At 41.5% G+C, this 27,933-nt stretch overlaps 2 protein-coding genes across 3 annotated transcripts in view; one reads left to right on the forward strand and one right to left on the reverse strand.

The window, feature by feature from the left end:
• FBLN2 (fibulin 2) overlaps positions 1–2,238 on the forward strand; it is a 106,713-nt gene extending 104,475 nt beyond the window's left edge. For both annotated transcript variants that reach the window (XM_074879014.1, XM_074879015.1), the window contains 2 exons: positions 116–239; positions 1,295–2,238. In XM_074879014.1, the coding sequence (XP_074735115.1) occupies positions 116–239; positions 1,295–1,652 (482 nt within the window). In that variant the 3' untranslated portion in view covers positions 1,653–2,238. The remainder of the gene's footprint in view (positions 1–115; positions 240–1,294) is intronic.
• Positions 1–27,933, reverse strand: part of LOC141947550 (uncharacterized) — a 491,575-nt gene that overhangs the window by 155,623 nt on the left and 308,019 nt on the right. The window lies entirely within an intron of this gene.

Raw genomic sequence — 27,933 nt, forward strand, 5'->3', positions numbered from 1 at the left:
AGACTCCTCTTGCTTCTCATGCACACAGGCTCATAAGCATACTACAGCCCATAAATAGTGATTACTTCTTATTTTTGAACTTACCATGTATTTTCCTTGTGTTTCTCCGTGTTAGATATCGATGAATGTGCAATAGGAACCCATAACTGTTCAGCTGCAGAGACTTGCTATAACATCCAGGGCAGTTTCCGCTGCCTGTCCTTCGAGTGCCCTTCCAACTACAGAAAAGTCTCTGACATGTAAGTATTGCTGTTGCAACAAAGCGAGCAGCCCAGTCCAGTGGCTGTGGATGTTACGTAGTGCTTTAGTTTGTGGGCAAGTGTAAGCACTCAGAGCTCTAACAAGATGCTTCGGTACCTGGAGTACATAGACCTTCCCCATATAGAGTTTCTGTCTGGTTTTGCCTCTTTCTTCTTCCAAGCCCTAAATCCCCCATTTGCCCTCCAACTGCTGCTATAACAGCAGTCATCGGAGCTTGCAGCTCTAAAAGCACTCTGTTTGTTTAAGTTTGTGTAAATTTAAAAAAAAAAATATGCTCCTCTGTGCTGCTCATGTCATTGCAGTAGCTGCCAGGCTGCTCAGTGCACCACTTTTACAGCGGTTTGGGGGCTCCCTGTTTAATATTCAGATTGTGGTTCCTTAGAGTGTGTTGAAACATTGAAGGGGAGCAGGAGAATGAGCTTGCCAGGCTACAGGGTTCTGGGAATGCTACACCCCCACAGCTCCCAGCTGCTCAGTAGCTGAGGCTCGGGAGCCCCAAAATCTCCCTACCCATTTCCTGCCTCGACGGCTGACAGTGCTTTGGGAAGACAGCTTTAGTTGCTTATGACTTAAAACATGCTTTTCCTGCCTTATGGAATTGAGCAGCTTTGCAAGTTGAGGAGCTTGTTTCCCATTCCCGTGTTTTAGCTGCCTTTCAAAGTGTTTTTGTTCTTATTTTCTTGAAGCACTGTCCCAGGCTTGTGCTATCAGTGATGAACCACAGACTCCTCTTCCAAGCTCTGTGCTGCTTGCAGCACGACTCTGGCTCTTTCCTTCTTGTGGAGCTTCCCAACACAACTCCCCATGTCCAACACAACTCCCCATGTCCAACACAACTCCCCATGTCCATGATCTTTTTCTTACACTGTTGTACTCTGACAATTACAAATGCTTTGTGGGCACTGTAAAAGCAGAACAAGCAGCTGAAGTTTGGGACTCCTGTTTGTCTAACACTTTTGCAATATTCTGAAATACCTATGTTTTTACCTGCTGTTACATGGACACTGAATGTCCTTCATTTCTCATCTCTCAGGAGGTGTGAACGAATCAGTTGTTTTAATTATGTGGACTGCCAGAATACCCCGGTGCGCATTACCTATTACCAGCTGAACTTCCAAACCAATATCGTGGTCCCAGCTCATATTTTCCGTATTGGACCATCGCCTGCCTATGCTGGAGACAACATAATCCTTACTATCAACAAGGGAAATGAAGAAAACTACTTCAGCACTCGAAGGCTGAACTCGTACACGGGCATCGTCTATCTTCAGCGACAAGTGAAAGAGCCTAAAGACTTTTTGCTAGATGTTGAAATGAAACTGTGGCGTCAGGGAACATACACTACTTTTCTTGCCAAAATTTACATTTTCATCACAGCTCATGCGTACTGAAGCATGTATTGACATTGGATTTTATTGGTGCTATGCTCTTTAACTGTTCTACCAAAGCTTAATACTGTCGAACTGGCATTTAATGTATCTAGCCTTTATATTATTTTTCTATCATTGCTTTAAACTTTTTTATCGGTTGTGTAAATTAAGTTAATTTTTATCTTTTTTTTTTGTTGTTTTCTTATGCAATTCTTTACATCATCATTTGACAATGAACGAAGGAAGGGTTAGAAAGGCAGTACATACGTTGTGTTAAATGCTGGAACCTTTTCTTAGAAATTACTTTTAGGTTTAGTCACATCTGCAGGGTGTTGCACTATAGAGGAAAGATGTTCACTTGGGAGTATTGGTTTTTGCCACTAAGGGAAAAAGCCTTGAGCAATTTCTCTTTATTACACCAACTTATGGTTTGATTTAGCCACTGACTTCGCTGAGGTTTCTCTGTGTTGAGATGCTGTGTCAAAGGCCGTACGTGTACATTTGACGGTTAGCTCACCTCATATTACCATTTTTTTTCCTCCTTCCAACTTTCATAATATGTTGCCTAAAAATATATATAAATAAAAGAAAACTCCAACAGTGAAAAGCCTATGAGTGAGTCTTGCTTTAGTAGGACTACTCACATGCTAAATATTTGCAAGACCAAGGCCTTAAGAGAATGTCGTGCTTTAGGGTAGAAGCTCACATATTGCCATTTTTAGTAGTTGTCTTTATAGGTGCTGGGATTCCTCTCTAAAGAGACTCATTCTATTTAGGTACCTATAAGTGCAGATTAGATGCTTTATAATTATTAAAGAAATGTCAAAGAGGAAACATGGAAATAATGAAATAATAAATTACTGCTCCTTATTTTAAAGCTTGGGTGTGCCACTGAGAAGTCACTTGCAATTTTAAGTAAACAAAAAGGGGAGTTGCTTCTATTCTTCAGGAAAATTACTTCTGTTGTGTTATTAAATGACACAGAGGAAAATGCTAGTTAAATTGGCAGTTTGTATTATGCCATTTAGAAAATAGCACAACCAAAGTTTTGAGCTAGATTTCCTCTAGTTCTACAGAAAACTGGATGAGGTCCAAAGTTGAAGGCCAGATGTGGCAAAGCAAAACATCAAAGTATTTTCTAGAATTTAGACATTGATATCAGAACTTCTTTATGACTGTTTTCTTTTGTTTTTCCTCCCAAAAAAGCAAAAAAAAAAACCCTCCGGTGTCAAAATTTTCTGAGCTTCCCTTGTTCCAGCTATAATTATTCTGCAAAATGTTTTAAAGGAAAAACATAGCTACAGTATATTGATGTTTACTACACTGAAGTTTAATAATCATGGAATACCAGGTTGGAAGGGACCTCAAGGATGATCTGGTCCAACCTTTCTTGGCAAAATAATAATCTGTTCTTTTCTACAATTGATCTTATTTTGACCAGTGTGTACACAAAAAAAAAAAAAAAAAAAAAGGAGAATTGAAATCTTATGGCTTTTTATGCCATAATCAACAATTTTATTATTTTGTAAAGTATTTGTTTGAACTACATCTTAAAATCTTGTAAACACCACCTATATGGTGAGAAGGGAGATGTTCTGCATTCACTGTTATCCCAAGGCCAATTTCAACCACTTCAAGTCACTTCTTTAATTTGGACTCTCTTATCAATAATAAAGTGCAAATCTTCCTGTATCTGACTTCATAAAGACTGATTACCAGGGAAAGATTATTGCTATTCCTCAGCTGTAAAATATGGGATATCTGTGAGTTTGCATACATAAAGCTTTCCTTTGTTTTTTCTATAAAAATCATTTTGTAAAAGTGATCTTCTTCCATCCATCTTTTGTTTTCTGTAGTTAACAGTTTCATAAGCATTTAGCAGGGAAGTGCCAACTGAGAAACACATGTTTATGCAATTTGTCATTTCGGTTAATGCATATCTTACAGCTACAGGCCTGGCAAGATGAAGAGGCAGCCGCAGCAATGAGTAGGAGAGCCTTTCAGATCCATTATGCAGTATACATGTTAAGTGGCGATACATTTCTCCATGCCCCAGTGGGGCACATCAAGAGTCACTGAAACCCTGAGTTTTCCATCAACGTTAGTATTTGATTGAGCGTAAATGATATTCAAGCCTCAACAGTCTTTCTTGTCAGAGAACGAATGGACAAGCCATTTGTTACTTGGAGACCTTTTGCTGACTAAAAACAGCCATAGTCAATCATATTAAGGATCTGGCAGTTGTAACACTGACTTTTCATTTTCTAGACAGGTAATTGATTAAGAAAGTTTGAGGAGAGGCTTTGCATACTATTATAAGAAAAACGCTATGTTATAAAAAAACATGTCTTCATCAGCACTGTGTCCAGTAGGCATTCAAAAAGGTTAGAAATAGTTGCTCGGTGCAACTGGTCGAAGCAAAAGAAAGGCTTATGGAAGATAATTCTACATTCTTCTGTTCCCCAAATCACCAGAGGAATCTTTTACCTCTTACCAACCCAAAGTGCCTGCCCTGTCCGTTTCAGTAGAAGCTGCACTGCGGGACAGTTAGCACTGCATCCTTTGCTTGCTTTTTCTTAGGACCGTGCTCATGACTGAACTTGAACAGACACGTCCACCAAAGACCCACTGACCAGCGAGGTCACAATGGCTTTGGACTGGAATTTTAGTCTCCTTCAACTGGTCTAGCTCCTAGAAGGCCCAGTTACCATCTTCAGTAATGCTCCTTCAGCTTTATTTGTCTGGGTAACCTAGACAGAGAATGAGAGTGTGTATCCATGTACACAAAGGTCTCAGTGGAAAGAGTTCAGACCTGGACTGTGCCTTTATGGCCTCTTACACTTCCTTCAAACAGCAATAGCTTTCTTGAATCCTCTCTTGAACAGCCATATTTTTCTTTCTTCTTTTTTCTCCATTTCTAACAAGTGAGTTAAGTAGCTTTTATGTATCCCCCTAGCTTCTTCCTGCCCCACCCCCCCCACCCCACCCCCCCCCGCCTTGCCTGGTTGAGGTGAATTAAGAACGACTACGCAAGAACTATGCAAGCTGATAAATTCATGAGGAAGACAACAGCTGCAAACCTAATAAAGAATTATAGCAGACTTGGGTCATATGGTTATATATGTGTAAAAACTCAGATTATTAGTATGTTCCCAAAATAGGAAATGGCCTTTATGTGACCTGTCTGAACAATGCATGTTCTGCTTAGTTTTGCAGGTTACTTACTTCTGCCTGTATGAAATCTGACCTCTCTCTACTTGGTTGTTGTATTCCTTGAGAGATCCAGTGATTCCAGAGACTGAGGAAGGTCAAATGTGTCACTGGAAGGAAGAAGAAATTAAAATCTGTGTGTTTGCTGGCAATTTGAATGTGTCTGTCACAGAATGACGCATCAGGTTTTGTTTTGACTGGAATTTACATAACATATAGTTGAAATAACAGTAGATGGGTGAGAAAGATGTTTTTACTAGTATTTTTAAAGGTTTCCTTTCTGCACCAGGGAAGAAGTGTTTTACAATCTCTTTGCATGTGAAAAATACATGTATGTGGATTACAGCAGGTGCTGACTAGCCTGTGGCAGCATCCCTCTGTGAGCCTGATGTAGAGAGAAGGCATTGCTCAGCTTGGGCCTTGCTCCTTCTCCTCACGCTGGAGGACCAGAGCACAGCTCACCCATCACAGAAGAGCAAGCTGTTAACTGTAATGAGCCAAAATTCTTCTATTAGCTCCAAGATCCTGCAAACAGAACTTCATTCACTTCTTTTTCTTCTCCTTTATATCAGTTATTCCTCAGCCTAGTGATTTAGGACAGAAGCAGATTTCCAACTTAACGTGGTTTGGATCATCCTTTGAGGTTAAAGCTGTAATAAAGGACATACTACAATAATGGCTTTAACATCAGAGCATAAGACAGTCTCCCCTGCAAAGGTCCCATTCAGGACACCTCTATCAGCACAGATACTGGTGTTTCAGAGAGCGGGGGAAAAGCTGAGCTGCTTCCTCCTCACCCCTCTTCACTTAGGGGGGTTTGTTCGAGGAGCAGAGAGAGCTGGCCGGAGTGCCCCTGGCTCCCTGGGACGGGGAGCACACAGTGCACTGCCCTCCCGTGGGCTCTGCCCCAGTCCTGGGGAGCAGGGGGACACTGCAGCTGCCAGGCTGCCTCCCTCTCCCAGCTGGCAGAGCTTTGCACCGGGCAGTGCTCAGCTTTTGGGTGGAGCTGGGCCCCGGCACGGTGACATTTCTCCTCCACACCTGCTGGTTCACTGCTTGTGCTTGCACCTTTGCTCACTCACCTGGCCCTGGGGGCTGGAGTGCTCTGAAAAATGCTGTTCTTCACAGTCCAGCCAAAAGCAAGAGTGCTGAGAACTGTGTGCACAAGGTGGAAAGCAGAGGAGGAGAACAATGAAATAAAACAAAAATGAAGTAGGATTTTGCAGTTCACTGGTACTGTGGTAGGTTGTTATGGTGCTGAATTTGAGGTTTTGTGTGGTCCTGGCGTAAAGGCTTGAGTATGTGATTAAAATTGGTGTCCTTTGTGGGTGGGTAAATATTGTACTTTCCCTCATACCTTTGCAGGGTGCAGAGTTGCTTTCATCTGGTTTGCAGGATACAGGAAATCTGTTGCATAGTCTTTGTCTCCCTCCTTATTCTCTGTAGCCTATGTGAGAGGCCCTGGCTGTTCTTCCCCATTCATTTTTCCTTTTTTTTTTTTTTTTTCCCCTTCGTCTTTCCATTGCACACACCCATGCCATGAGGAAGAGAAACTTCCAGCCAGGCAGAATTAGGATTCTGGAGTAAAAATAGATTTTGAGGTTAAATAAATAATATCTTCCCACTTTCAGTGTTCTCTGCATCACTGTTTTGAAGTGGCTGTTGAAAACCAGGTTTTAATTATACTCAGTTTCAGTGATGTGAAACTGAAGCCACAAACTTGAGCCTTTTGTCTTCTAAAGCACAGTTCTTTATCTTGCATGTTCTCTATAAATGCAGTCAATGAGTAGGACTATTCCAGAGCTTTGGAGCCCTCTAGATAAAGCTTCAACCTCCCAGGGCTCCTGCCTGATGTCCCCTGGGAATGTGCTGCTGGAGGAGCTGGCTGGCAGCCCCAGGCCAGCTCAGTGTCACTCCCTGTCCCAAGGCTGCCCCATGGGCTCTTCTCATTGCTGCTGGCAGTGTGGGAATCACAGAGTATCTCCAGTTGGAAGGGACCCTTACGGGTCATCGAGTCCAACTCCCAAAGAAGAATGGTTTCTTCCAGCTGCCCCCCAATGCAGACGCTCACTTGGCCCAGGGGGTTTTTCAGGGAAGATGGTGACATTGACTTCCCATAAGCTGAGGAGCCCATCATAGTGGAGTTAAAGATTCTAACATCTGCTGTGGATTTTCTTTTTTTTAGCTGGGGTTGGAGAGGAAGAGGATGCCATTGTGGTGCCCCACATACTGTGAAGGGAGGGATAGGAGGATATCCTTTGTACACTAGTGATTCTTCTGTGTCATAGCCAAGAATTGTGCTAACTGCATAAATTCACAGCAGGATGTTTTAATTGCTTGGAGCTTGGGGCGGTGTAACAGTAGTGGTGGGCTGAGAGAACTGAACTGGTGATGCAGGGCTTGAGGGAGCTGCTGTGGCAAAAAGGGCAATCTGATCTAACAGACTAAGACCAGCCTGATGGGAAAGTAACCCTGGGTCCACCTCAGGTAAAGAATTGGTCTCAGGTGAGATCCCTTGTACTTACAAGTGATCCAGGGCTAGGTTAGTCAACATACAATGTATGAGAAGGCAGATGGAGATTAGTTCTGTCCAAGGTTCATGGAGATTTGTTTCTTTGGTAGTAGTCTATAACTAAAGCATTACATCAAATCTCACAGAGAAACACCAAGTTTCTGAAGAGAAACACTGATTATGGAAAGGGCCATCAGAAGACAGACTTCAACAAATTGTTCCCAATAGAACAAGTGATGAATGCTACCCGGGGCGGCGCAGGGAGGGGGGAGGTAAAGATCTAGAATCTAATTTTATTTTGGAATAATAGCCACATGTGCAGAGTACAAAACTCTCCTCTGTGCCACCATTTCTAGAGAGTAATTATGAAACCTGTTGGTAACACCAGTTGATCCAATTTAAGGAAAATACATCCAAAATGGAGACATAAATGCTTTGAGAGAATTGGAGGGTGGAGATGCCTTTCTCTATGTCAATGAGGGTGTCCTGCAGCAACAGGGGACTCCACTGGGCTACACTCCAGAGAGGGTTTTTGACTCACTATAATTACAGAACTACTGGTTGCAGACAGATGCACCTTAGAAGAGGATAGATCCTCCCCAGCATTGATGGCCAGGAGAAAAAATGTACATGGAATACTTTCAGTATGGGAAAAAGACTGATAATCTTCAATGAGGTACATTTGAAGTGGAGCATTGCCATTTCTGGAGTCTGAATAAACTATGTAAACTAATGGTACAGGGCTGATAAACACAAAGTGATCTTTTGAAGGTAGCATACTGTAGTGAAAAGTTTGCTTTTTTGGTGATAACAAAGCTCTGATCAACAGATAAAGATCATGGTAGTGAGAGGCCCTTGGGGTGCATGACTGGGAGACTGAACAGACCATTTCCCACATCTAACCGTGGCTGGAATATCAAATGGACACAGCTCACACAACCTTGAAAGTGGAGGATGTGCCCACTGACCTCCTAGTTTTGGGATGGTAAAGCCCAGCTCCCAAACAAATTTCAGGGTAGATGAGAATATGCCTTCCTATGCTGGTATTGGAAATTTTGAGCGTCTGGGGCAGCTTGTACCATGCCAGTGCTGCAGCCACTGAAATGTAAAATTATCATTTTCTTCTCTTATGGACATTCTTCACAGCAGTTTTATAAGTGTAATACCATTTAATCTTAGCTGTTGCAGAGGTCTGTTACAGTTAATTCTGTTATCTTTCAGTTGCATCTTGGAGAAACAACTTTCACATTGACCAGGAATATTTCAGACAGAGTTTCAAGTTGACTAATGTAGAAGTGTAATTCTGGAGTAATGACACAACATAGTCTAGAATTGCTGCTATGAATAGGGGAAGGACTGTGCCTAGCCATTAGTATAATCACCAGCTACATGTCATAATAACTGAACTCTACACTGCAGATATTTGTCTAACTTAGATTGAGGGCAAGTATGCAATATTATACCAACGTACTGTAATGCTTAACCCAATGTGAATGGACATAAAGTGCTGTGGTATTGCTGAGAGCAAAAGGTAGTCCTGTAATGACACATGCTCAATTATCACTGGAGTCGGGAGGGCACAAGTGTGGAGTTTAGTCACAAAGTTTAGGGATTCCCAAAGTCATCATAACACTTACTACATTCACAGACCAGGGGAGTCTGTAACAGGAGATGCAGATATTCATAAACTTTTCCATAGCAGACACTCTCCTGTATGTTCCCATATATTAGACAATGGTGCTCTGAACTACAATCCACATCGGCAAGAGTCTGCACTCTCCCTTCATACAAAAGGAGCAGTTATTGATGCAAGTAATCCCATTGGCTTGAGTATTCGACTGGGATTTGGAAGAGCTGGAGTCTTTTCTGAGCTCTGTCCAAATGGATAACTGAGAGCAAAGCAATTGTGATGCACATGGTTACAACCTCTATGCGTCCTTGCATCCAGTATAAGAGTTATAAAATAAACCCTCTACTTCACCCTGTAAGAGTATTTGTGGTCGCATATCTATTGTTACCACGTTAGAGGCTGGAATAAATCCTACTGACTGTTCCCTGTCACTGAGGATCTCCCGTACCAGACACCAGAGATGGTGCCGGTGGCTGAGGGGGTGAGGGTGAGGCTAAGTGTGTTCTCAAGGTGTCACAAATGTACAGCTGTTGTGGGCTGTGCCGTGTACCACATCATCTGCTAACTCAGGTAGCACTAAAAAAAAAAAAAAAAACCAAACAAACCAACCTCAATAACCTTGAAAATAATGATTTCCTAAGAAAAATACTTAATTAAAAAAAACAGAGTTTTCTACAGTTTCCCAACAGCTGTTGATGCAGAGCTCCATTGAAGTGAATAGGCTAGGTGCAGTGATGACACAGCTTTAATCATAACTTAATCTTCCTCTGGGGACAGGAAGAAAGGCACATATGAAGCATGTAGCGTTGCCTGAATCACACCTGGGTGACTCTGACATATATAATAATGAAGGCAGTTTAAAAATATAATTGCTCCATATAGGTACCTGTACCATAGTTCAAAGAATGTCTTTTGACTTGTAAGTCAAGTGATCAGAAGAGGGTGAAGGCCAGGCCTCCAGTTCAGAAGGACACTGAGAAGCTAAGAGACAGTATTAGAGATGCCAGACTGTGCACTGCGAGACACACCCCCACCCTTCCATCAGTCTTGCATCCTGTATGAAGATGGTGTGTGGGGAGTTTGTCAGTGGCAGTTGGACTTTGGGGGTTTTGTCTGTGTGTTTAGTGATTTGGATTGGTGAGCGTCCAGAGAAGGAGGTAGTGGGCATCCACATCTCTGCCATGGGTATGTTGTGCAGGTAATCTGCACGCCACTTGGGTAGAGCCTAAGTCCTTTGGCATGTGTTGCAGAGTTGCTTTTTACATGTGGTATTTACCAGCTCAGGACTGAAAAAGCCTCCCTCAGCCCCACTTCACAACATTCCCGTCCTTAGGAATCCCTGAACTTCACATTGTATTTGGTAACTTTGGTACTTTTAACCCACTTCATCTCTTCCTTTTATGAATTCCACTTGAGGCCTCTCGTCTGCAGTTGCCTCCTGTAGATTGTCTTGCTTTTACCCCATTGCCAGGAGGTTTTTGTTTCATCACTTCTCTCCCTTTTAAAAGGGCACAGGTCAAAAAGAGAAACATCCAAAAATCCATCAACCCTTTTTCATTGCTGCCTTAGAGACTGCACCAGTGTTAGCAGCTCACTAATCCACTGGCAGTACCATTGAGCTGCCAGTCCAGAATCTGAAGAATAATATTATTCTAAATTACACTATGGCTTTAAACTGTGCAGTGTTGCAAGTTTGGAAGGCAGCTGTTCTGTGCACTTCTGGGACTTTGCAGAGTGCGTTGTTGAATGAGCGCCCTGGGAAATCACTAATAAAAGATGATTTATATTTTCCAAAATTCCACTGATTTATTCGGGAGTTTTTTTAAGGCATTATGTTTCATTCTTTCTTGGAGTGCTTTTGTAGAAGAAACCAAATGTAGAGTTTAATGTTAAATATTTGTTCCCACATGTTCTTCAGGTAAATGGTTTTTTTTGAGAGGGTATTGGGTTTTCCAGTTTATGTCCTTAAGCATCATCTTCACTATGGGCCACCATAAGAAACACCTTGGAGCAAAGTGGTGGACGCTGCCGTGGCAGTGTCTGGCCCAGCCCACAGTTGGTGTTCAAGAAGTTTGGTCAGTTTTGGCCCTGTTGCAACTGCAGACCTGCTTGGTTTTATTCGGGGTGGTTTTAGTGGTGGTACAAGCTGACTGTCTAGAACGATGGAAGTGAGGACGTTCATGGGAAACAGCAGTAGAGTAATAGTGGGCTCGTAAACTGGTCACAAAAACTAAAGGAGTGGCGGGGGGATTTCTTCTTCTCTTTCACATGCTGGCACTGGAAGACTTTGAAAAGCAGAGTCCAAGACCAGTTGTTACCAGCAGTCAGTATTTTCTAAAACCTGTCAGTTGACAGTGGGGGTTTTAGTTTTGTTTTTCTCATTACAATAACTAGATTATTTTGCAGATCACTATATTCCCCTGCCCAGGCATTTTCAAATGCAAATCAAGGTGATTCATTATCTCCATCGTATACTACAGCTTCCTCTTCAGAATCAATAATGTAGAGATTTGCAGGCAGGCTCATTTTCTTTTAACACTGATCTAATTAGTTAAAAAATAATAGTTTCTCCCCTACCTCCTCCTTCCCCCTCATTTCTCATCTTAGCCATGTTTTCTCTGTTCTCGTAGAAAATAATGCATTTACACTTGCCACAGCAGTTCAAAGATACCAAGAATATATTTTTCTTATGCTGGTAATTGCTTTTCTTGGCCATTAGTTGATCAAAGTGGAGGAAGTAGAATGGGGGCAGTCAGACTAAATAATAGATGTTTGGAGTAGAACCAGGACTAGAGCTTTCTCGGAGTTTTTGTTTTGCTTTCAAAGTGCTAAATTATTCATTCTCTGCATACGGGTGTCTTGCTGGTGAATACATGTGTAGTAACTGTGAAGGTAGTAGGATAGTTCCTCCACAGTGTAAAAAAAGGCTTAGCCACACTAGCCTGTGCAGCTGTGCTGCTGTCTACCAGGGGCTCCATTGGGACCACGTTGTTTCTCCAAACTCTAAATCAATGTTTAGGCCACACTGCAGTCTGAAGGAGTGTGTAGCTTTAACGCAGGTTTCTCTTACAAGCAAGATGAAACATTTTTTTTTCCAACTCTGAAAGCCTTTTTTTACCTGTCCTACAAACTACACAGGCTGTAATGAAAAAATGGGGAGCAGGGGTTTTGTTGATTTGGTTGTTGTTTTTTTAAAAGAGGTAAAATTTAAGATCATTCCTCCGTGTTTTCTGGCACTGTTCTGGTTTGAAAAGCTTGTGTGGAACATGAAACTGAAACTTTGAATTAGCATAAACATTTCACGGTCTTTCATCAGATCTGTTACACTTACTGTCAATGGATTTCATCATTGTTGCTCTGTAATGAGATTTTGCTGGTACTGGCTAGACAGGCAGTCATAAGTTCACTCTGTTGCTTCATTTGGGTTTTCTTGTGGGTTTTTTTTCCCCCCTCCTGTGTCCGGCTCCATGAGTTTTGGCGGATTTGCTTGGCTCCAAGGGTGCCGAGACAAACCCGTTTCTAGTTTTCTCCTTATTTGGAACAAGTGCCCTTATCACTGTTGCCAAGAATATCTTGCGCTGAGTGGCAAAGGTCCAGGAGCTCACTGCAATCACTTGGAGGGCTGAAGTTCCTAGAGGAAGTTTGGGCTGGAGCATTAGTACCGCAGTACAGCCCCTGACTGAAGGTGTTGGATAGCCTTCGTGCAGCGCAGACTTTTTCCTTGTCGTTTCATAAACACCATTTTCACAGAAATGCTGACATCTTTAATAATCCTCACATTTTAATTTGATGCTGAGATGAAAAATAACTTTTTGTCTCAAACAAAGCTTGACTTTTTTGGTAGAAGCCTCTGTGTTTACTTGAGTTGGCATGTAATCATCTCAAGATCCATAATACATGTAAAGACTCCCAGAAATGTGGGAGATTCTCTGATTTGCTCTTTATTTCTTGGAATAGTGTTCTGGAATAGACTAAAAGAGGATTTTTATGAGTTTCCTGGGGAAATTACTACTGTCCTTCATTCTTGTACTGAAGGGCCATCTTAGAAACAATGAACAACTACTCAACTCAGAACAAAAGTATTAATATGTACTTACTGAAAGAGAAGGCATTGAATCTTAATGATTCAAGATGGCACAATGTTTTTCTTTGAGTATGAAAGAAGTTAGTTTTGATGACCTGACTCAATTTCAGTTGGGGTTATAACTCTCTATACCTGTCCCACACTTATGGTTGGCTCCTGTGTTCTTTGGGGGGTTGTGGTACACTTTTTCTGTGGCCTGAACAACTGTTATAACTTCCCCTGCAAGCAGCAGAAGGGGTTCAGAGCCTAACAGTCATCCCTGTGTACATATCTGTGATCTGCATTTGCATGTATGAACATGAATATTCCTCTGTGGGTATCCTGGGAAAGCAGAGGGCCAAACTCATTTCATTACATTATCATTATCAGTTTGCCAGAGAGGACCATAATAAAGGAGTAAATGGAAGAACCACATAAAAAGAAAAATAAATGGGGGGTGTCACCCATGGAAAAATTAAGACTTTCTTTTAAGTGCAGTTGGTAAAAGCAATGACTGAACTAGTTGCAGTTATCCCAGCTATGCTGTCAGCTAATGATCTGCTAGCAGGCATAATAAATGTTTAAAACTAGCCTTAACAGTGTAAAATTTTAAGGACCCTAAAACAATAAACTGGATGGTTCATAACCTACTTTTAATTAGTACCAGTTTGGGAAGTAGCACACCTCCAGGCATTTCCATTCATTCTGCCATGCCCACATTTTCTCATAGAGAAGAGAAATGCACATCAATAAAGCCACGGACAGAAGGGATGGGCTGTTCACCATGCAGTGAGCACCAGCTCCTTGCACAGTGGCATATACATCAGAGACTGAATGTTGGGACAGCCATGCTTCTGGAGGCTTTCCACTGTGAAGTGTTGGAAAGCACCATTTTAGGACATCACTGCCAGGAATTACATCCCTCATACCATAAGCGCTGAGGTTTACCATGGTTCAGTGGATGCAGTTTAGTTCTGGGTTCTTGGCAAGATTAGTCTATAGACTTGCATGAAGTCATCACGTTATGGCATGTGGCTGGCTTAAAAAATGGTGCAAAGCAAAACTCCCTCTTGCTGAAAGCTGGCAGGAACAGAAGGGAGGAATATTTTTGACTATATGAGTGCAGGGCTTTGACGGGGGAGCTAGCTGGCTTCACTGGTTTATAACAGACTGACATAATGTTGAAGAAAGGAGCCAGAAGTGTGGGTGGATTTCTTGCTGGCACTCCTGAGTACGCGAGTGTGGCTGGCATTTGTAATATGAGAGCTCAGTGTGAGTGGGCTGCTAAAGACTGGGCTGCCCCAGGTATCAGCCGTGGCCAGGAGACAGCATCTTTTCCATCTGTGCCGGAATGCAGGTGTCACTGCATTTGTCTGTGACCTTGTCCCCTTATGTTTGGCTGGTGGCACTGCCTGCTGAGACGGAGGCCAGCCCAGAACATGGCAACTGAGTTCTTGGGCCTCATTTTCACTGATGCTGAGGTCACCATGCACCACCTTAGCAGTGTATAAATGAATTTCAGTGGACATAAATTGTACCTATCATCTTCACTGTAAGGCCACCTTACCCTGGGAGAATGATGCAAAGTGGTTTGAGTGTAAAAGATGCCTTGTTGGTCGAAAGGCCTGTCCTCCCTTCTGCCCTCTGTAAAAACATGGTGGGGTGTTACCCGAGAGAGCTGTTTTGGCTTTGGCCCTCCATGGGGATGCTCTGTCCAAAGGACAGAGACCAGCTGTGGTATGGGCATCTCCTTGGGAAGAGACCTGTGCTGCTACGGACTTGATGTGCCTGGGCAAATCAGCTAAACCCCCTCTACCTTGCTCTCCTTTCCAAAATGGGAAATATACCATCCCTTAACCCGCATTGCACAAACACAGAAAATGGATTTTTAATATATTTTTTTCAGTTATAACAAAAATAAATGCTAGCTAAGCATCTAAAATATGAATTTAGGGTATTTCCTGTTTGCTTTAGTTTTTCTTATTTCTTTTGGGAAGAACTGAAAGTAATTTTGCTACACCTACCAACTCTTTACCTCTTAACTCTTTTTTTCTAGCAGAAGATTTTTCTTAAAGATTTTAGACTGATTTTACTGTACACATATTGCACTGAAACAACTGGTAACTTTTTCTTGTGCCTACTCTGAGAGCTGGGTCCTATAAATAGAATTTCATATGGCAAGCATATAATACCCATGCTCTGTGGTCTCTGCCACTAGTTTTGGATATGGAAATGAGGTTAATGTTCATCTAAAAGCCATAATTTATTTGGAAACTCTTATCTACAAAAGTGTACCTTTTCCCACGTTGCTGTGGGAGGGGTGAGAAGCAGTGATGGACAGCAGCTTCATCTCTGGGAACAGATGGAAGGTGCAAAGCAGACATCTTCAAGAAGAGTTGACATTTTAAGCACTATAAAGTCTTCAGGGAGAGATAATATCGTTCCTGAGATATAATGATATACTTGGAAAAAACAGACAAGCTTTAGAGCATGCAAGCTGAAAAAGCATTTTGAGCCTGGATATTTCTTTCTTCTTACCAGTTTATCCTTATGTGCAATAAAGATGTTATCTCTTTCCTTCAAACCTGGTCTTGCTTGTATCCCGAGACCTTCATGTCCAGAATTACACTAGTAGGATTTGACTTTCTAACTTGTTTTCCCATATTTGATATCAATGTCTGTGTTTACCCACCTTTAAGGCATGCTGTCTGTCATGAACACTTGGCAGAGGATGGGAGAGTAAGGGTTTATTTGTGGTTCTCATTGTTTTTACTGATGAATGTTTATTTATCCACCAAGTCAGAATAAGCAGTTATTTGTACTGGATCTTAATTTAGATTATGGATATCCTAAGTACTTGAGTAATAATGTCACTGTTTGTTATTAGGTTTTAAGTAACAGGCATGAGTAAATAAGTAAGACAATATAAATATAAACCTACTTAATTATCTGAGCCTTAAATACAAGGAAATAAAACCGAATCTAAGAAAAGAAAACCATTTGAGTTACTAACATCGGAAAAACTTCAGAAAGAATTTGTCTCTATTATTAAAGTGGGGCAAATCCTGCAGCTCCTCAATGCTGAAGAGAGGTTTGTCCAAGGATGATAACAGAATACACCATGATAAACGATGACAGAATGTGGTGATAAATGCAAGTTATTGCTTATTAGGAGAGGCAAAGATAGGATGGTAAATGATGGATACCGATCTAACGCTTTATTTGCAGAAGAATTGAAAAACATTCAAGCTCTAACTTAAATAAATGCATTTAACATAAACTGTATGTTGGGGTGTTATTAAATAAATTTGTGCAAAAATGGAGCCTTAAGAGTACCGTTAGGCTTGCTGAAGAAACTGGGACCCTTGCAGGAACTCTCTATTCAACCCTCCTCCCACCGCTTTTATTTTGTCTTTAGGTTCTACCAAGGCTGTCAGTAGATTAGGGCTGGGAAACATCAAGTTACAAATGGAGAAACTGGCATTATTATCACATCTTTATCATCATGCAGAGTAACATAATGTATTCAAAGAACAAGAATGCTTAGTTTTTTTCCTTCATCGGTTTACTGATGGAAGACATGAGTCTCATTAGAAGAGGAATGGGTCAGGCTAACCTTTTCTGGTACTCTAGGATCGTTGTCCCTCAGCTCCCTACAGTTTCTCTTGACTCCTGGGCTTTATCCTAATGGCCTCCCAGGCACCAGGACTGAGGAATGCAGAAAGTATATGTATTCTCTTGGAGTCAATGTTGGCTGTCTCCAGTTTTGACACAACTTGTCTTCCCTGTGACAAACACACAGAATCTTTAGAAAGAATTTGTTATAAAGTAAAAACATAAATGCAAACAGTAAACACCACTGTCTTCATAAGTTTATGCAGACCACTGTCATTGCCGTGAGGTTTGCTGCTCCCAGTTATATGCAACATCCAGACTAACAAAGTTAGAGCAGTCACTGATCTCACTGTGTAAGCGATGGAGTAGTGTAAGCTGAAACCAAAAATAAACGTATATGCTATCAAGGACAATTAGCAGCTTTCAGGGGGGATTTCAAAACAGATGGGCAAAATGGCAGTGAAAGAGATGCTGCTTTTTTTCTTTCAAGGAATAAGTATGGAAAGAACACAGTTGCCTCTTCCCCCCCCCCCCCCCTCCTTTCTCTCCTTTAAAAGTTGTCCCTTAGCCGTGTGGTTACTGTTAAGGCAGTAAGGGTGTTTATTTGCTCTTTACGTAGACGACTGTCAAGCTAGATAGGTGACAAGATGCTCACAAGGTCTGGGAGACCTGAGTTTAATCCCTTCTTGCAGAAGACATCCTATCTAACCTTAGGCAACTAGTTTATGGGTGTAGAATATTTTCAAGATAGAATCTTTATTTATTTCTTTTTATTTTAATTTTTTTTCCCCTAAATTATATAAAATGTTCAGACTGAAAAGTGTTCGTTGCTTGTCCAGCCCACCAGCCTTGCTATTTCAGACGTGCAGTGAAATATAATAATGTTCTTCTGCCTCGTACAAGTGCTGTGAAATACATTCAGGGTGTATGTTAAGCTAGAGAATTACATAATCATAACAGAGTTGAATCTTATGTTATCCATCTTCTATAGGACAGAAGTGAAATTAACAACATTAAGGAATAAATATGTATACCCAAACTAATCAATGGAAATGACGCCCTTAGGGATTCTCTGTCAGATATGTTTCAAAACCTCATAGGAAAAGTTTGGTGTTTGCTAGATGTTTTGCATTAACTTCTCAAAAGTCCACCTTTGTGTGAAGCATTAATAAGTAGTAAAGTGGAAAACTGACAAAAATCTTCTGCATTTTCTGGGTTTCAGCTCTTTAAGTTGATAACACGGTAGCTCTGAGCCCAGCCCGCTGCTACTGTAAAGCACAGGCAGTGAGCTTCAGCCGGGAGCTCCTGACTAGGCCCAGGCCGCAGCTCCGCTTCCCTGGAGCACAGGGACCCCCATGCACCATCACTGCACTGGTGTTTCCTCCCTTTCTATTTGAAATGGCAGGAATAACAACTATGCCAGAGTTGAACCCTTTTAAAACATTGCCTCTACTTCTGCAGTAACATGGGGAAAGAAGAGCTGACGTGAGAAGAAATCCCTTTTCTTGTTTTGTTTAACCTCTTGAAGGGGTGATGGGTGCAGCTATGCCTACACAGTGTTTTCCAGGAGAAAACTGGATTATGGTAACTGGAAAGAAAGAAATGGCAGCCTTAGCTGGGAGGGAGATAGGACCTCTCTGCCAGCAGAGGAGCGACAGCAGACTGGGTGGGGAGGAAGGACGAACCTGCCCAAGGAAACCAGCCTTCAGGGAAAGGAGGACTCTGCCCTTGACATATCAGAGACAACTAAGACCTGTTATATAAAATAAATGCAACTTCTCCAAGGCTTTGAGCATGCCAGTGCTCCTCAAATTATCTTACTTTCCTAGGGGCTTACCAGCAACGATGAAAATAATATGATCTTTACCCCACAGATACATGAAGGGAAACTAATGTTTTCTGCTCCCTTCAGAGTGGGAATCTAGAGGGGCTGTCATGAATGAGACAGAGGAGGGAAATGGGTAGCAGGACAGTTTCTAAAGATAAGTTAACTGTAAGGACAGGAGTGGGAACTCTGCTGCGTGGGCTGAACAGGGGTACCACCACATATGGCTGAGAGGAGAGCTGATTTGCAGTTATCTCACTCCTTTGCTAAGATTAAAATCTTGGAGTCTTTCAGAAAAGTATTGCAAATCTCAGAGCAATGTCGAAGCTGCAATTTGGCTGTTTCAGTCTGCATGGATGACAGAAGCAGCCTTTTACCTAAGCAAGTATTTTGGTATTGAATTAATTAGCAGTTCTCTTACCACAGCACTTTCTCAGAAACTGCATCCCACACCTGCACCTCTTCACCTTTTTTGGCTGCAGCCCCAGTCAGTTAGTCAGCCAGGCTTGGAGTGTGCCAATACCACTTACACTGGGCCCAAGTCATTCCTGATGTAAGCCACCAACTTTACAGAGTTATACCCACAATGACCTTGCTTAATTACCTTGCTGCATTGCATAAATTGGTGCTAGATCAGATTCTGCAAACTGACTGATGCTGCACTAACATTCGAGGTAGACTTTGTTTTTAGTGGGCAGTTAGTGATGTTCTCACAGCATGCTCACATACTGCCCAATAATATAAGACAACATTACAGCTGTCATTCCCCTTTTGGTTTCTTCATTCCCTCTGACTGCAAAAGTTTTTGGTTTTACAAGACAAAATAAAAATATGACTAATGACCACTGCCTTCAGTTATGGCATAAATCCATTTAGTTAGTTAGTTAGTTTGTGAACCAAGTAGGCAAAAATTGCAGGATGCTCAAGGGGCAACAAATAGCTTTCAAAGACAATCTGCAGTACAAAGTGCTAGTTTTCATTTAACTCTAGGGTTACTGGTAGCCTCTTGTTTCTGTACATTTCCTTCATTCCTAAAGTTCTGCCTTTGTATTGTTGCCCCTTCCCCGTGCAGATCTCATGGCCTTAGAGGCAGGATCAGGCTGCCTGTGGGTAGCAGACAGACTGTGAGGCTCTTCTACGTTGGCGTTCAGAGCACTACAACCAAACGATTCTGCATTTCTCAGATAACATTGTTCTGAGTGGAAACAACATCTAAGTATTATAAATAGGCCAGAATGAGAACAGTATTGTTAAAGATTTTGTCATTTGTGATAAATTGTTGCAAGAACTGTTTCTCAGCTTCAGAGGATAAAGGCCTCTTTTTAAAGAGGAGCATCAGCTGATCTAAAACTAGATAAAATTCATAGCATGACATCACATTCATCAGCAGAAATAGTCAAAAAGATGATGGGTACCACCATCACACCCAGGAAGAGAAGTACAAGCAATATCAAATCACACACCTCAAGGGTTTCTTTCAGAACTAAGCAACCTTCCAGAAGTTTTCCAACCAGAGATTAATTTCTCTTGTGATCCTGCTTTTCTGACACAATACAGTTACAGGGCTTTCAAATAGGGGTACTTCAGATCTTGAGGGATGTGTAAGCCATGCAACCCTTTCTTCAGGAGCAGCAGGGTTACAAGGGTGGTCTCTTTTGCATAAGCCTGGGTGCCCTCTTGAGAGGTGCAATCCAAACAAGAAACCAGTTTGTTGGAATTCTTCCATCCAAACTGGTGTTCTAAACTCATTTATTCATATGAATAATCTAATGAAAGTCAATGGAAATGCAGAATGAGATCTCCTCAACCAAAGGTGTTTTTTTTAGAATCTTTTAGAGTTGTGCAGCTTCGCAGTACAACAAAAGGTAAGAGAGAAAAGGAACATGCTGGAGATGCTGTAGTGAGTAATGGTAATTGTGATTTCAGCTGCTATAAATATACAACTTACTGTAAAAGATCTGCAAGGGAAAGTAATAAACAGACAATCTGAGTAATTATTATCTTTTTCAACATCCTCCAGAGTGGCTATTTGTGAAAGATGTGCTTGTTGTGTTCCACTTATATAAAAAAATGTACGTAGGCAGGTTTCTGAGCCTCACCTACTCCACAGTAGTTTGTGCTGAGGGTGTATTTTTTGTTTTGGGGGTGGGGGACTTTGACGGGGGGGTGTTTGGGGTTTTTTGTTTGGGGTTTTTATTTGTTTGTTTGTTTGTTTCTGTATAGCCTCCTATGAAATAGTGTTGAAAGCAGGAGGAGTACAGCCCGTCCCTTCCATGGCAGCAGGGAAGTCAGCAGACCCTCTATTATCTCAATTTACTAAAGCGTAGCTCTAAGAACTGATTAAACTCTACATCAAGAAGATGAGCACATATGTATTACCCTACATATTGGGTAGGTTGGGGGAAAATACAGACAGACTATACTGTAAAAGTACTGGGTACAAGCAGAAAGAGAAGACTTCTATTCCTCTGTCACTATTAATTTATACAGTCAGCCAGAATTTTTTCTCTCTCTAATCTTTTCTTCTGATTGCCTTCATATTCGAATTTAAATTAAAGAAAATGAAAACTGGCCAGAAGTTCACACCTTTAACTTATATGCTCTTTTACTATCCACATCTAGCAGTGTGTCATATGGCAACGGCGCTTCTACCATAAAGGAGCCTGCTGGCTGAAAGGTTTTAGAATGAAGCTTCAGTGATACATGGCTCATAAATCTGAGAAATTCAGAGTTCTGATTTACACTTTAATTAAAGTATGTATCACACATATATTAAAATTCAAATGCTTAACTAATATAAAGGTCAATGGAATGCGTAAGATCCTCTCTTCCTACATTTTTAATCTCCACGTTTTGGCTCACTCAGGCAAATGTGCATACAGAGCAATCAAGAAACTTAATCCAACAGTTTATAAGGAAAGCTATAGTGATGTGTCTTAATCTAAATTCAAATTACTTTCTTCTGGGGAAAAAAATATAGCTGTCAAAAACATTGCTGTACTAACTATAAATTTATCACTTTTGTTACATAATCTCTGGGGAAATGGGATTATAAAGCCTGTTTATGATTCTTAAGGCCTACACACCAAACAATAAAAAATGCCTTGATTCATAACCTGTTACACTTGATTTAAAAAAAAAAGAGTCTAGAGATTTACAAATAACAGTGACACTGACATAGCTTCATTTGAGAAGAAATTACATTCATAGCTCTGCATTAATCTGTAAATGCTTATGAATGAGAACTTATTTATAAATGTTAGGAAAAAATATTTGTAAAATTTACAAGTGAGATATGATTTATACCAAGGAATTTATCATTTCAGTTCTATACAATTAATACCAGCCATAATTTTAAATTTCTGGTTCATGAAAGACTGTGCATATTGATTAGTTCTTTCTTATTTTTCAGTTAGACATTAAGAAAGTTGTGCTTTGAATAGTTTTTTAGGGACTGTAGGTTTTCATCATGTAATAGCAGGCAATGCCACAGATCTATTTTATATGGTATAGGTAACACCCAGCTCCTAATTAGCCAAGTACAGAATTCAGGATTTGCAGTGGCAGAATATTAATGTGATTGTAGGAGTCTGGGCCGCGCTGGGAGAAAGTTAGTGCAGACAGAAGAATGCAAGGATGAAGACAAGGCCAGCAAAATAAGGCTGGCAAAAACACACAAGATAGCAGATAAGTGAGAAACACCTGTGGGCAGCAAAAGCACACAAGTCTGAGCAAAACAGGGTGTGAGATAAGGGAGTTTTGGCAAGTTTTGGGCTTTACGTGCTAATTGCAATTAACCAATGCAAATGCTTGTAGAGGCGCGTGAACAGCGCGTGTAGATGACCTGTAGCCTATTAGAAGATAGATGAGTGCGTGTACGGAACTTAGTAGAGTATAAATGTAACCAGAAAAGGAATAGAAAAAAACTAGAACAATAACTATAATAAAAGATGGACGACCTGATCATCACAGTGGTGTTGCGTCGTTTCTGTTCCCGCACGGAGAAATAAGGACCCCGGCTAATGGTGACTCCGACATGTGATGGCTAAAATCTTTGCTAGTGAAGGTGAAAATGTAATTTTATAACTGTAGATGTTGTCTACATGGTTTCTCCTTTTAAGACTGTAATAATATCAGTATGCAGTGTTATCCTTGCAGTATCTGCTTGGTTCAAGGCACTGGTTAAGTATCTCTGGTACAGGGAAGCTGTGCTCAGCAGGGACAATGGGGGAAGGACACCATCCAGCCACACCTTTCTATATTCCACATCACAAGGTTGCTGGGATGAGGTAGTTTCTTGCCCACACTAGATCAAGTTGCCTGGATGCTATGGCTCCAAAGGTTTGCTTCCTGCAATAGGGATGACCAAGGAACAAAGATTTTCTGTGGAAACGACCTTTACTCATGAAATCTTAGGTTCCAGAGACTGCAAGTGCTACAAGGATGCAGCTACTGTCCTGTGTTATATTTGGACAAAAATTTGGTTCTATCTGTGTTTTATACCCACTAAAGCACCAGGCCAGTTTCCTGTTCCAACATCTTTGACCTTCTGTCTACCTAAAGCCTGAATCTGAAATAGGAGGAGGGATGTCCACACAGGAATATTTTAGCAACCTCTGTGAAGATTGGACAATGATATGAGAGTATGAGGGTTTCTTTTAAATACATGATGTAGAAATGTAAATAATTGTAGTGTCTATGAATGTTTCCAGACTGGTATCAGAGGAGAAAGCTGTTCTCTAGGCCCAGAAAGTCTTCAGTACAAGACAAGTACTAACAATCTAAGTTTTCCCAGTTTGACAATGTCCCTCAGTTCTCTCAATGTCAAATCATTCAATGCATTGCTAAAAATACTTCCCTTATGCACAAAGCCAGCCTACATGAAAGGCAGGCATTCTTTGAAGAGGAAAGCATCGTAGCTGTCTGCACTGATTGACTACCCCAAAAAAGCATTCTGCAGATAGCTGTTCAACTTTTTGAATGGATTAGCTTTGGGTATGCTCACGCTCTCTTTGTATTTTCTTCTTGTACGAACATACAGGCATTAGGGGGTTTTTTGCCGTGGGTATGCTCGCTGCAAACTAATTTTAACTTGGAAGCATGGACATCAGCAAATGGTGACTTTTAATTTTGCTTTTGAGGTCTATTTTGATCAAGAATATAAAAAGTTATGCTCATCTTGTTAGGAAACTAGAGCAATGTGTGTGTCTTGGGAATAATCGAAGCTGCTGTTACTTATTTGGGTAGCTCATTAGTACAACAGTAAAACCTGGCAAATAAATTAATTATTCAAATGTTAGTTGATGTCTGCATTTGTGTAGTATTTGATCTGAGGCTAATAAAGGTCTGAATGAAACAGCGTTTGACCTTTGGGAACTTCCGTTTTTCACTTGCAGTGAAGGTCCTGTGCTCTTTGGTACAGCTGCGGCATTTTAGAGCACCATAATATTAGATGACGTGCACTCATGTGACAGGCTGTCCATTTGTGAAGCAGCTGGAGTATAGGTTATGACAAGATACAGTAACTGGATGAGACAGATTGAAAGAGGAACTGAGGAGGATGAAGTGGGGAACTAAGCAGGTGATATTGATGGTTTTTGTAGTCTGAAATAGCTTTTTTCAGCAGCCATTGCCTTACTCAGATGCTGCGGTAGCACTGTGAGGAAGATGATGGAGTTTGGAAGTGCCATGTTTCAAACAACTGAAATGTCCTGGATGGATGGATGGATGGATGGATGGATGAAATTCTCCTGAAATTTGTGTTGAAGTTTTTTGCTATTTTTGGAAAGGCAAATAAGCCATATCTCAAAATGGCAAATATTTGAATGTGCTTTAATTTGACCATAATGTAAATTCATATTTTTTTTAAGATAGGCCAAAGTTGTGCTAGAGGGAGAAAGAGAGAGAGATCAAAGTAGACTGGAGCCAAATGCAGGTGAGGGAAATGTGAAACTAATTAGGAAAAACACAAATCACTTTATGATCTGAACAAGAGATGAATACTGGAAACTGTAATATGGTTCCTACACGGCAACGCCAACAGTACTGAGAGATTTGGTTCAGCAGCTCACTTACATATGAGCCAGTCTAGGCAGTATATGGCTCAGCTGATGACTATTTGCTTCTTTAAACATTTAGCTGAGTTGGTCTTTGTGCTTTCACACTCACTGTCTCTATTTAGTGACACACTCAAATTGCAGTATTAAATGACTTTGTAATATTGTCTTCCTGAGTGTCTGCTGAGAACAATTACCTCTTCAGGAATCTGTGGTATTGTCATTATTCCTAAAGATAATCTTTATATTCTAGAAGCTTGGTTTGGCTTCTTCCTATTAATTCAGTGTTGTGACTTGCTATCCTGATGAAGTTTTCAGGCATCTTCCAACAACAGCCCGTGGCCACAGTAGTGTCACAGGAAGAATTACTAGCATGAGGGTCCCCTAAGGCCAAAGGCAGAAGCCCAAAGTAAGGGGAAACCTCCTTCTCTTTTTTGAAAACTGGCAATGTCTAACACACAGACCTTTCTCATTTAGATTAGCCAGGCCCTGAATCACACAGCTACGATAACAGTCAATCCTGAAGCCAAAATAGTTGGAGATGCACATATAGGACAGTACAGAAACATGAGAGCAGCCTGTAACACTCCAGCTGATCCCACAGAGATGCCCTTTATAGCACCCATGTATGTCCTCTGTTCAAGGCAGGGCTTCCGAGTATTCTTAACTTTCAAGACCCAGGCGAGCCCCTGGTGTTCTGGCAGGCGCTGACAGCTGTCCTGCACTGGGGGCTGGCTGCTGCATCCTCAAGGGAACAGCAGACAGCCATTTGCTTCAAAATCTCTAGCCAGGTTCTCAGCCAAACAAAGAAGAGTCTTTGATAGCTGAGATGCTGAACATGCTGAAACCCAGCTGTGTTACCAAATAGTTTTATTTCTTCTTTAAAGATCCTTTCAAAAAATGTTGAATTAAAAAGCTTTTGAAATCACATGCATTTACATCTCTTACTTGTATCTCTCTCTCACAAAAGAAACCGCAGTCGTTACTACAAAAGCTAACATTGTCTGCTAGTGATGGATGTGTGCAAATGAGAAGTGAAAGTTCGTTTTATTCTTAACAGTCCAGTGCTACAGTCAAAGTTTCAGCCTCTTAATCAATCAATGTCAGACAGTGTCACAGTCACTAAGCGCCACAGTTAGCACTGCGCTACCCTATTACTCCCATTACTACTCCTGCTATTAAACGGGCTCTGCTTCACAATTTCTTTCATCAGAAGACAGACTAGGAGTGTGTGAAAAACTGTTTTGCTGAAAATACTTGCTGGGCTTTGAGACATCCAGATGTCTGCTGTCTTCTCAGCTGGCTTCAGTGGGCAGATGGCTAGGAAGAAAAAGTTTCTGCACAGGGGGCACAGTCAGTAATGTTGAAAGACAATAGATCAGCTTAGGGAAGGGAAGGGAAGGGAAGGGAAGGGAAGGGAAGGGAAGGGAAGGGAAGGGAAGGGAAGGGAAGGGAAGGGAAGGGAAGGGAAGGGAAGGGAAGGGAAGGGAAGGGAAGGGAAGGGAAGGGAAGGGAAGGGAAGGGAAGGGAAGGGAAGGGAAGGGAAGGGAAGGGAAGGGAAGGGAAGGGAAGGGAAGGGAAGGGAAGGGAAGGGAAGGGAAGGGAAGCATAGGCAAAATACACCATTGTGGGTGACTCAGGATAGTACCTGAATCTCCCATTCTGGTGTAGTTTCTGTCTCTATTGCCGGAATTACTAAAGCAGGCCAGCTGGTATAGGGAGGGATGGCGCGGCTGCTACATCACTTTACTGTTCTAACCCTGCTGGTGTGTCATGGGCAAGGTACAGGCTGCCCTTCAACAGTGCTTATCAGCTCTTGACCTTCAGGTTTATTGCAGTCTCTAATGTGAGGACTGAAATTTAAATCAAGCCAAACAGATTGGTTTTGTCATTTAACTTCATGCTGCAGTCTCACTGCATTGCTCCCACTCGTACCTTCATTTTTTTCATCTTGGACTCATGGCCCAAAGGAGTTAGGGAGAAATATTTTTTTGAAAACACACTGCTTCTAGAAATAGGAAGACAATAGAGGGGGTTTTTTTTACGGGCTTGCTGTCAAGTATGGTCTAGAAATTTTTTCTTTGAAGAATGTAAGGTTTATACAGTAGTCTTAAAAAAACATAGTTCCACTGTGAAAAAGATAGTGGTAGAAAAATAATTTTCTACCTGACAAAGAAGCACAGCTTGCTACTCTGAAAAAAGACTGAGGGATCCAGTGAAAATCTGAGTCTATTCCCTCCTAAACCAGGGCCTCTAGGAAAACATTAACCTGCAGCTTATGTATGGTTGTTGTGGAAGATGGAGGGTTTTCACCCTGCATAACCCCTCTTCAGATGCAGACACCATGCCAGCATTTCATTCATCATCATGTCCAGTAGACATATAGCCATGAAGCAGTGAGAAGGCCCTGCCGCCTTCCCCTCAACCCCATCTATCAGCGCTGCTGTGGTGCTCAGAGATGAGCTTCAAAATTTGCCTCCCCTTCTTCCAGATAGCGACTGCAGACCATGCCTGGGATCCCTCCTGGAGATCCTCCTCAGCCAAACAGCCCCAAGGGCTCCTGGCTGAGCCCTCCACCTCTGAGCCACTCTCCCTCCTGCATGGAAGAAAAGTGGGCCCTAGTGAGCGTAGTGGGGAGGACAAACTCACCAGTATGGACAATGAATTCTGAAGTAAAGCTCTACACGTACCAGCTAAATGTTATTACTTTAAATACTGAGCATTTTTTTTCTCTCCACGGTGCTTTGGAACTCATCATTATCCAAACATGTAGCTGCACTGTTCTGTAGTGGTTCATGACCACCACCTAGTGAAGAGTTTTGTTTCACTGCTGCATTCAGAAAGGCACAGTATTTGCACAGGGTCGTTCAGATGGTCTCCCTTTACTGTGGAGCTTTTCAAAATTCCCAGTCCTTACAACAGAATTGCTTTGTTTTGCTGCATATGATCATGATGAATTGTAAAGAAAAGAAATTTAGTCCTCTGTGCAGCAGTAGTCCTATGTGTAGCAGCATTTTAGGAGACTTAAGAACTGCAGGGGCACACGTTTTGGGGTTTTTCATGATGCATCAGTAGATCTGTACTTATCTCTGTAGAAATGTGCTCTAAATAATATTTCCATCACAACTTTTTTTTTTGTTGTTCACAGTGTCATTTTTTGTGTTTATCAGTCATTTAGCTGTTTGGATACAGATGGTGCAAAACCTGTGAGTGTTACTACAACAGAGATTATAAATACCAAGAGTGAACGCATACTGCAGCTTCTTGCATGTTTGTGTGGTACTTCTGTGACTATCAACATGAAACCCTTGGGGAATGTCTGTACAGGCAATATCTTAAGGCTCTGGTTTGTTTTGAGGTCCCTTTGTGTATGTATTCCCTCTTGGGTGCT

Source organism: Strix uralensis, chromosome 10, assembly GCF_047716275.1.
Source record: "Strix uralensis isolate ZFMK-TIS-50842 chromosome 10, bStrUra1, whole genome shotgun sequence".
Lineage (NCBI taxonomy): Eukaryota > Metazoa > Chordata > Aves > Strigiformes > Strigidae > Strix > Strix uralensis.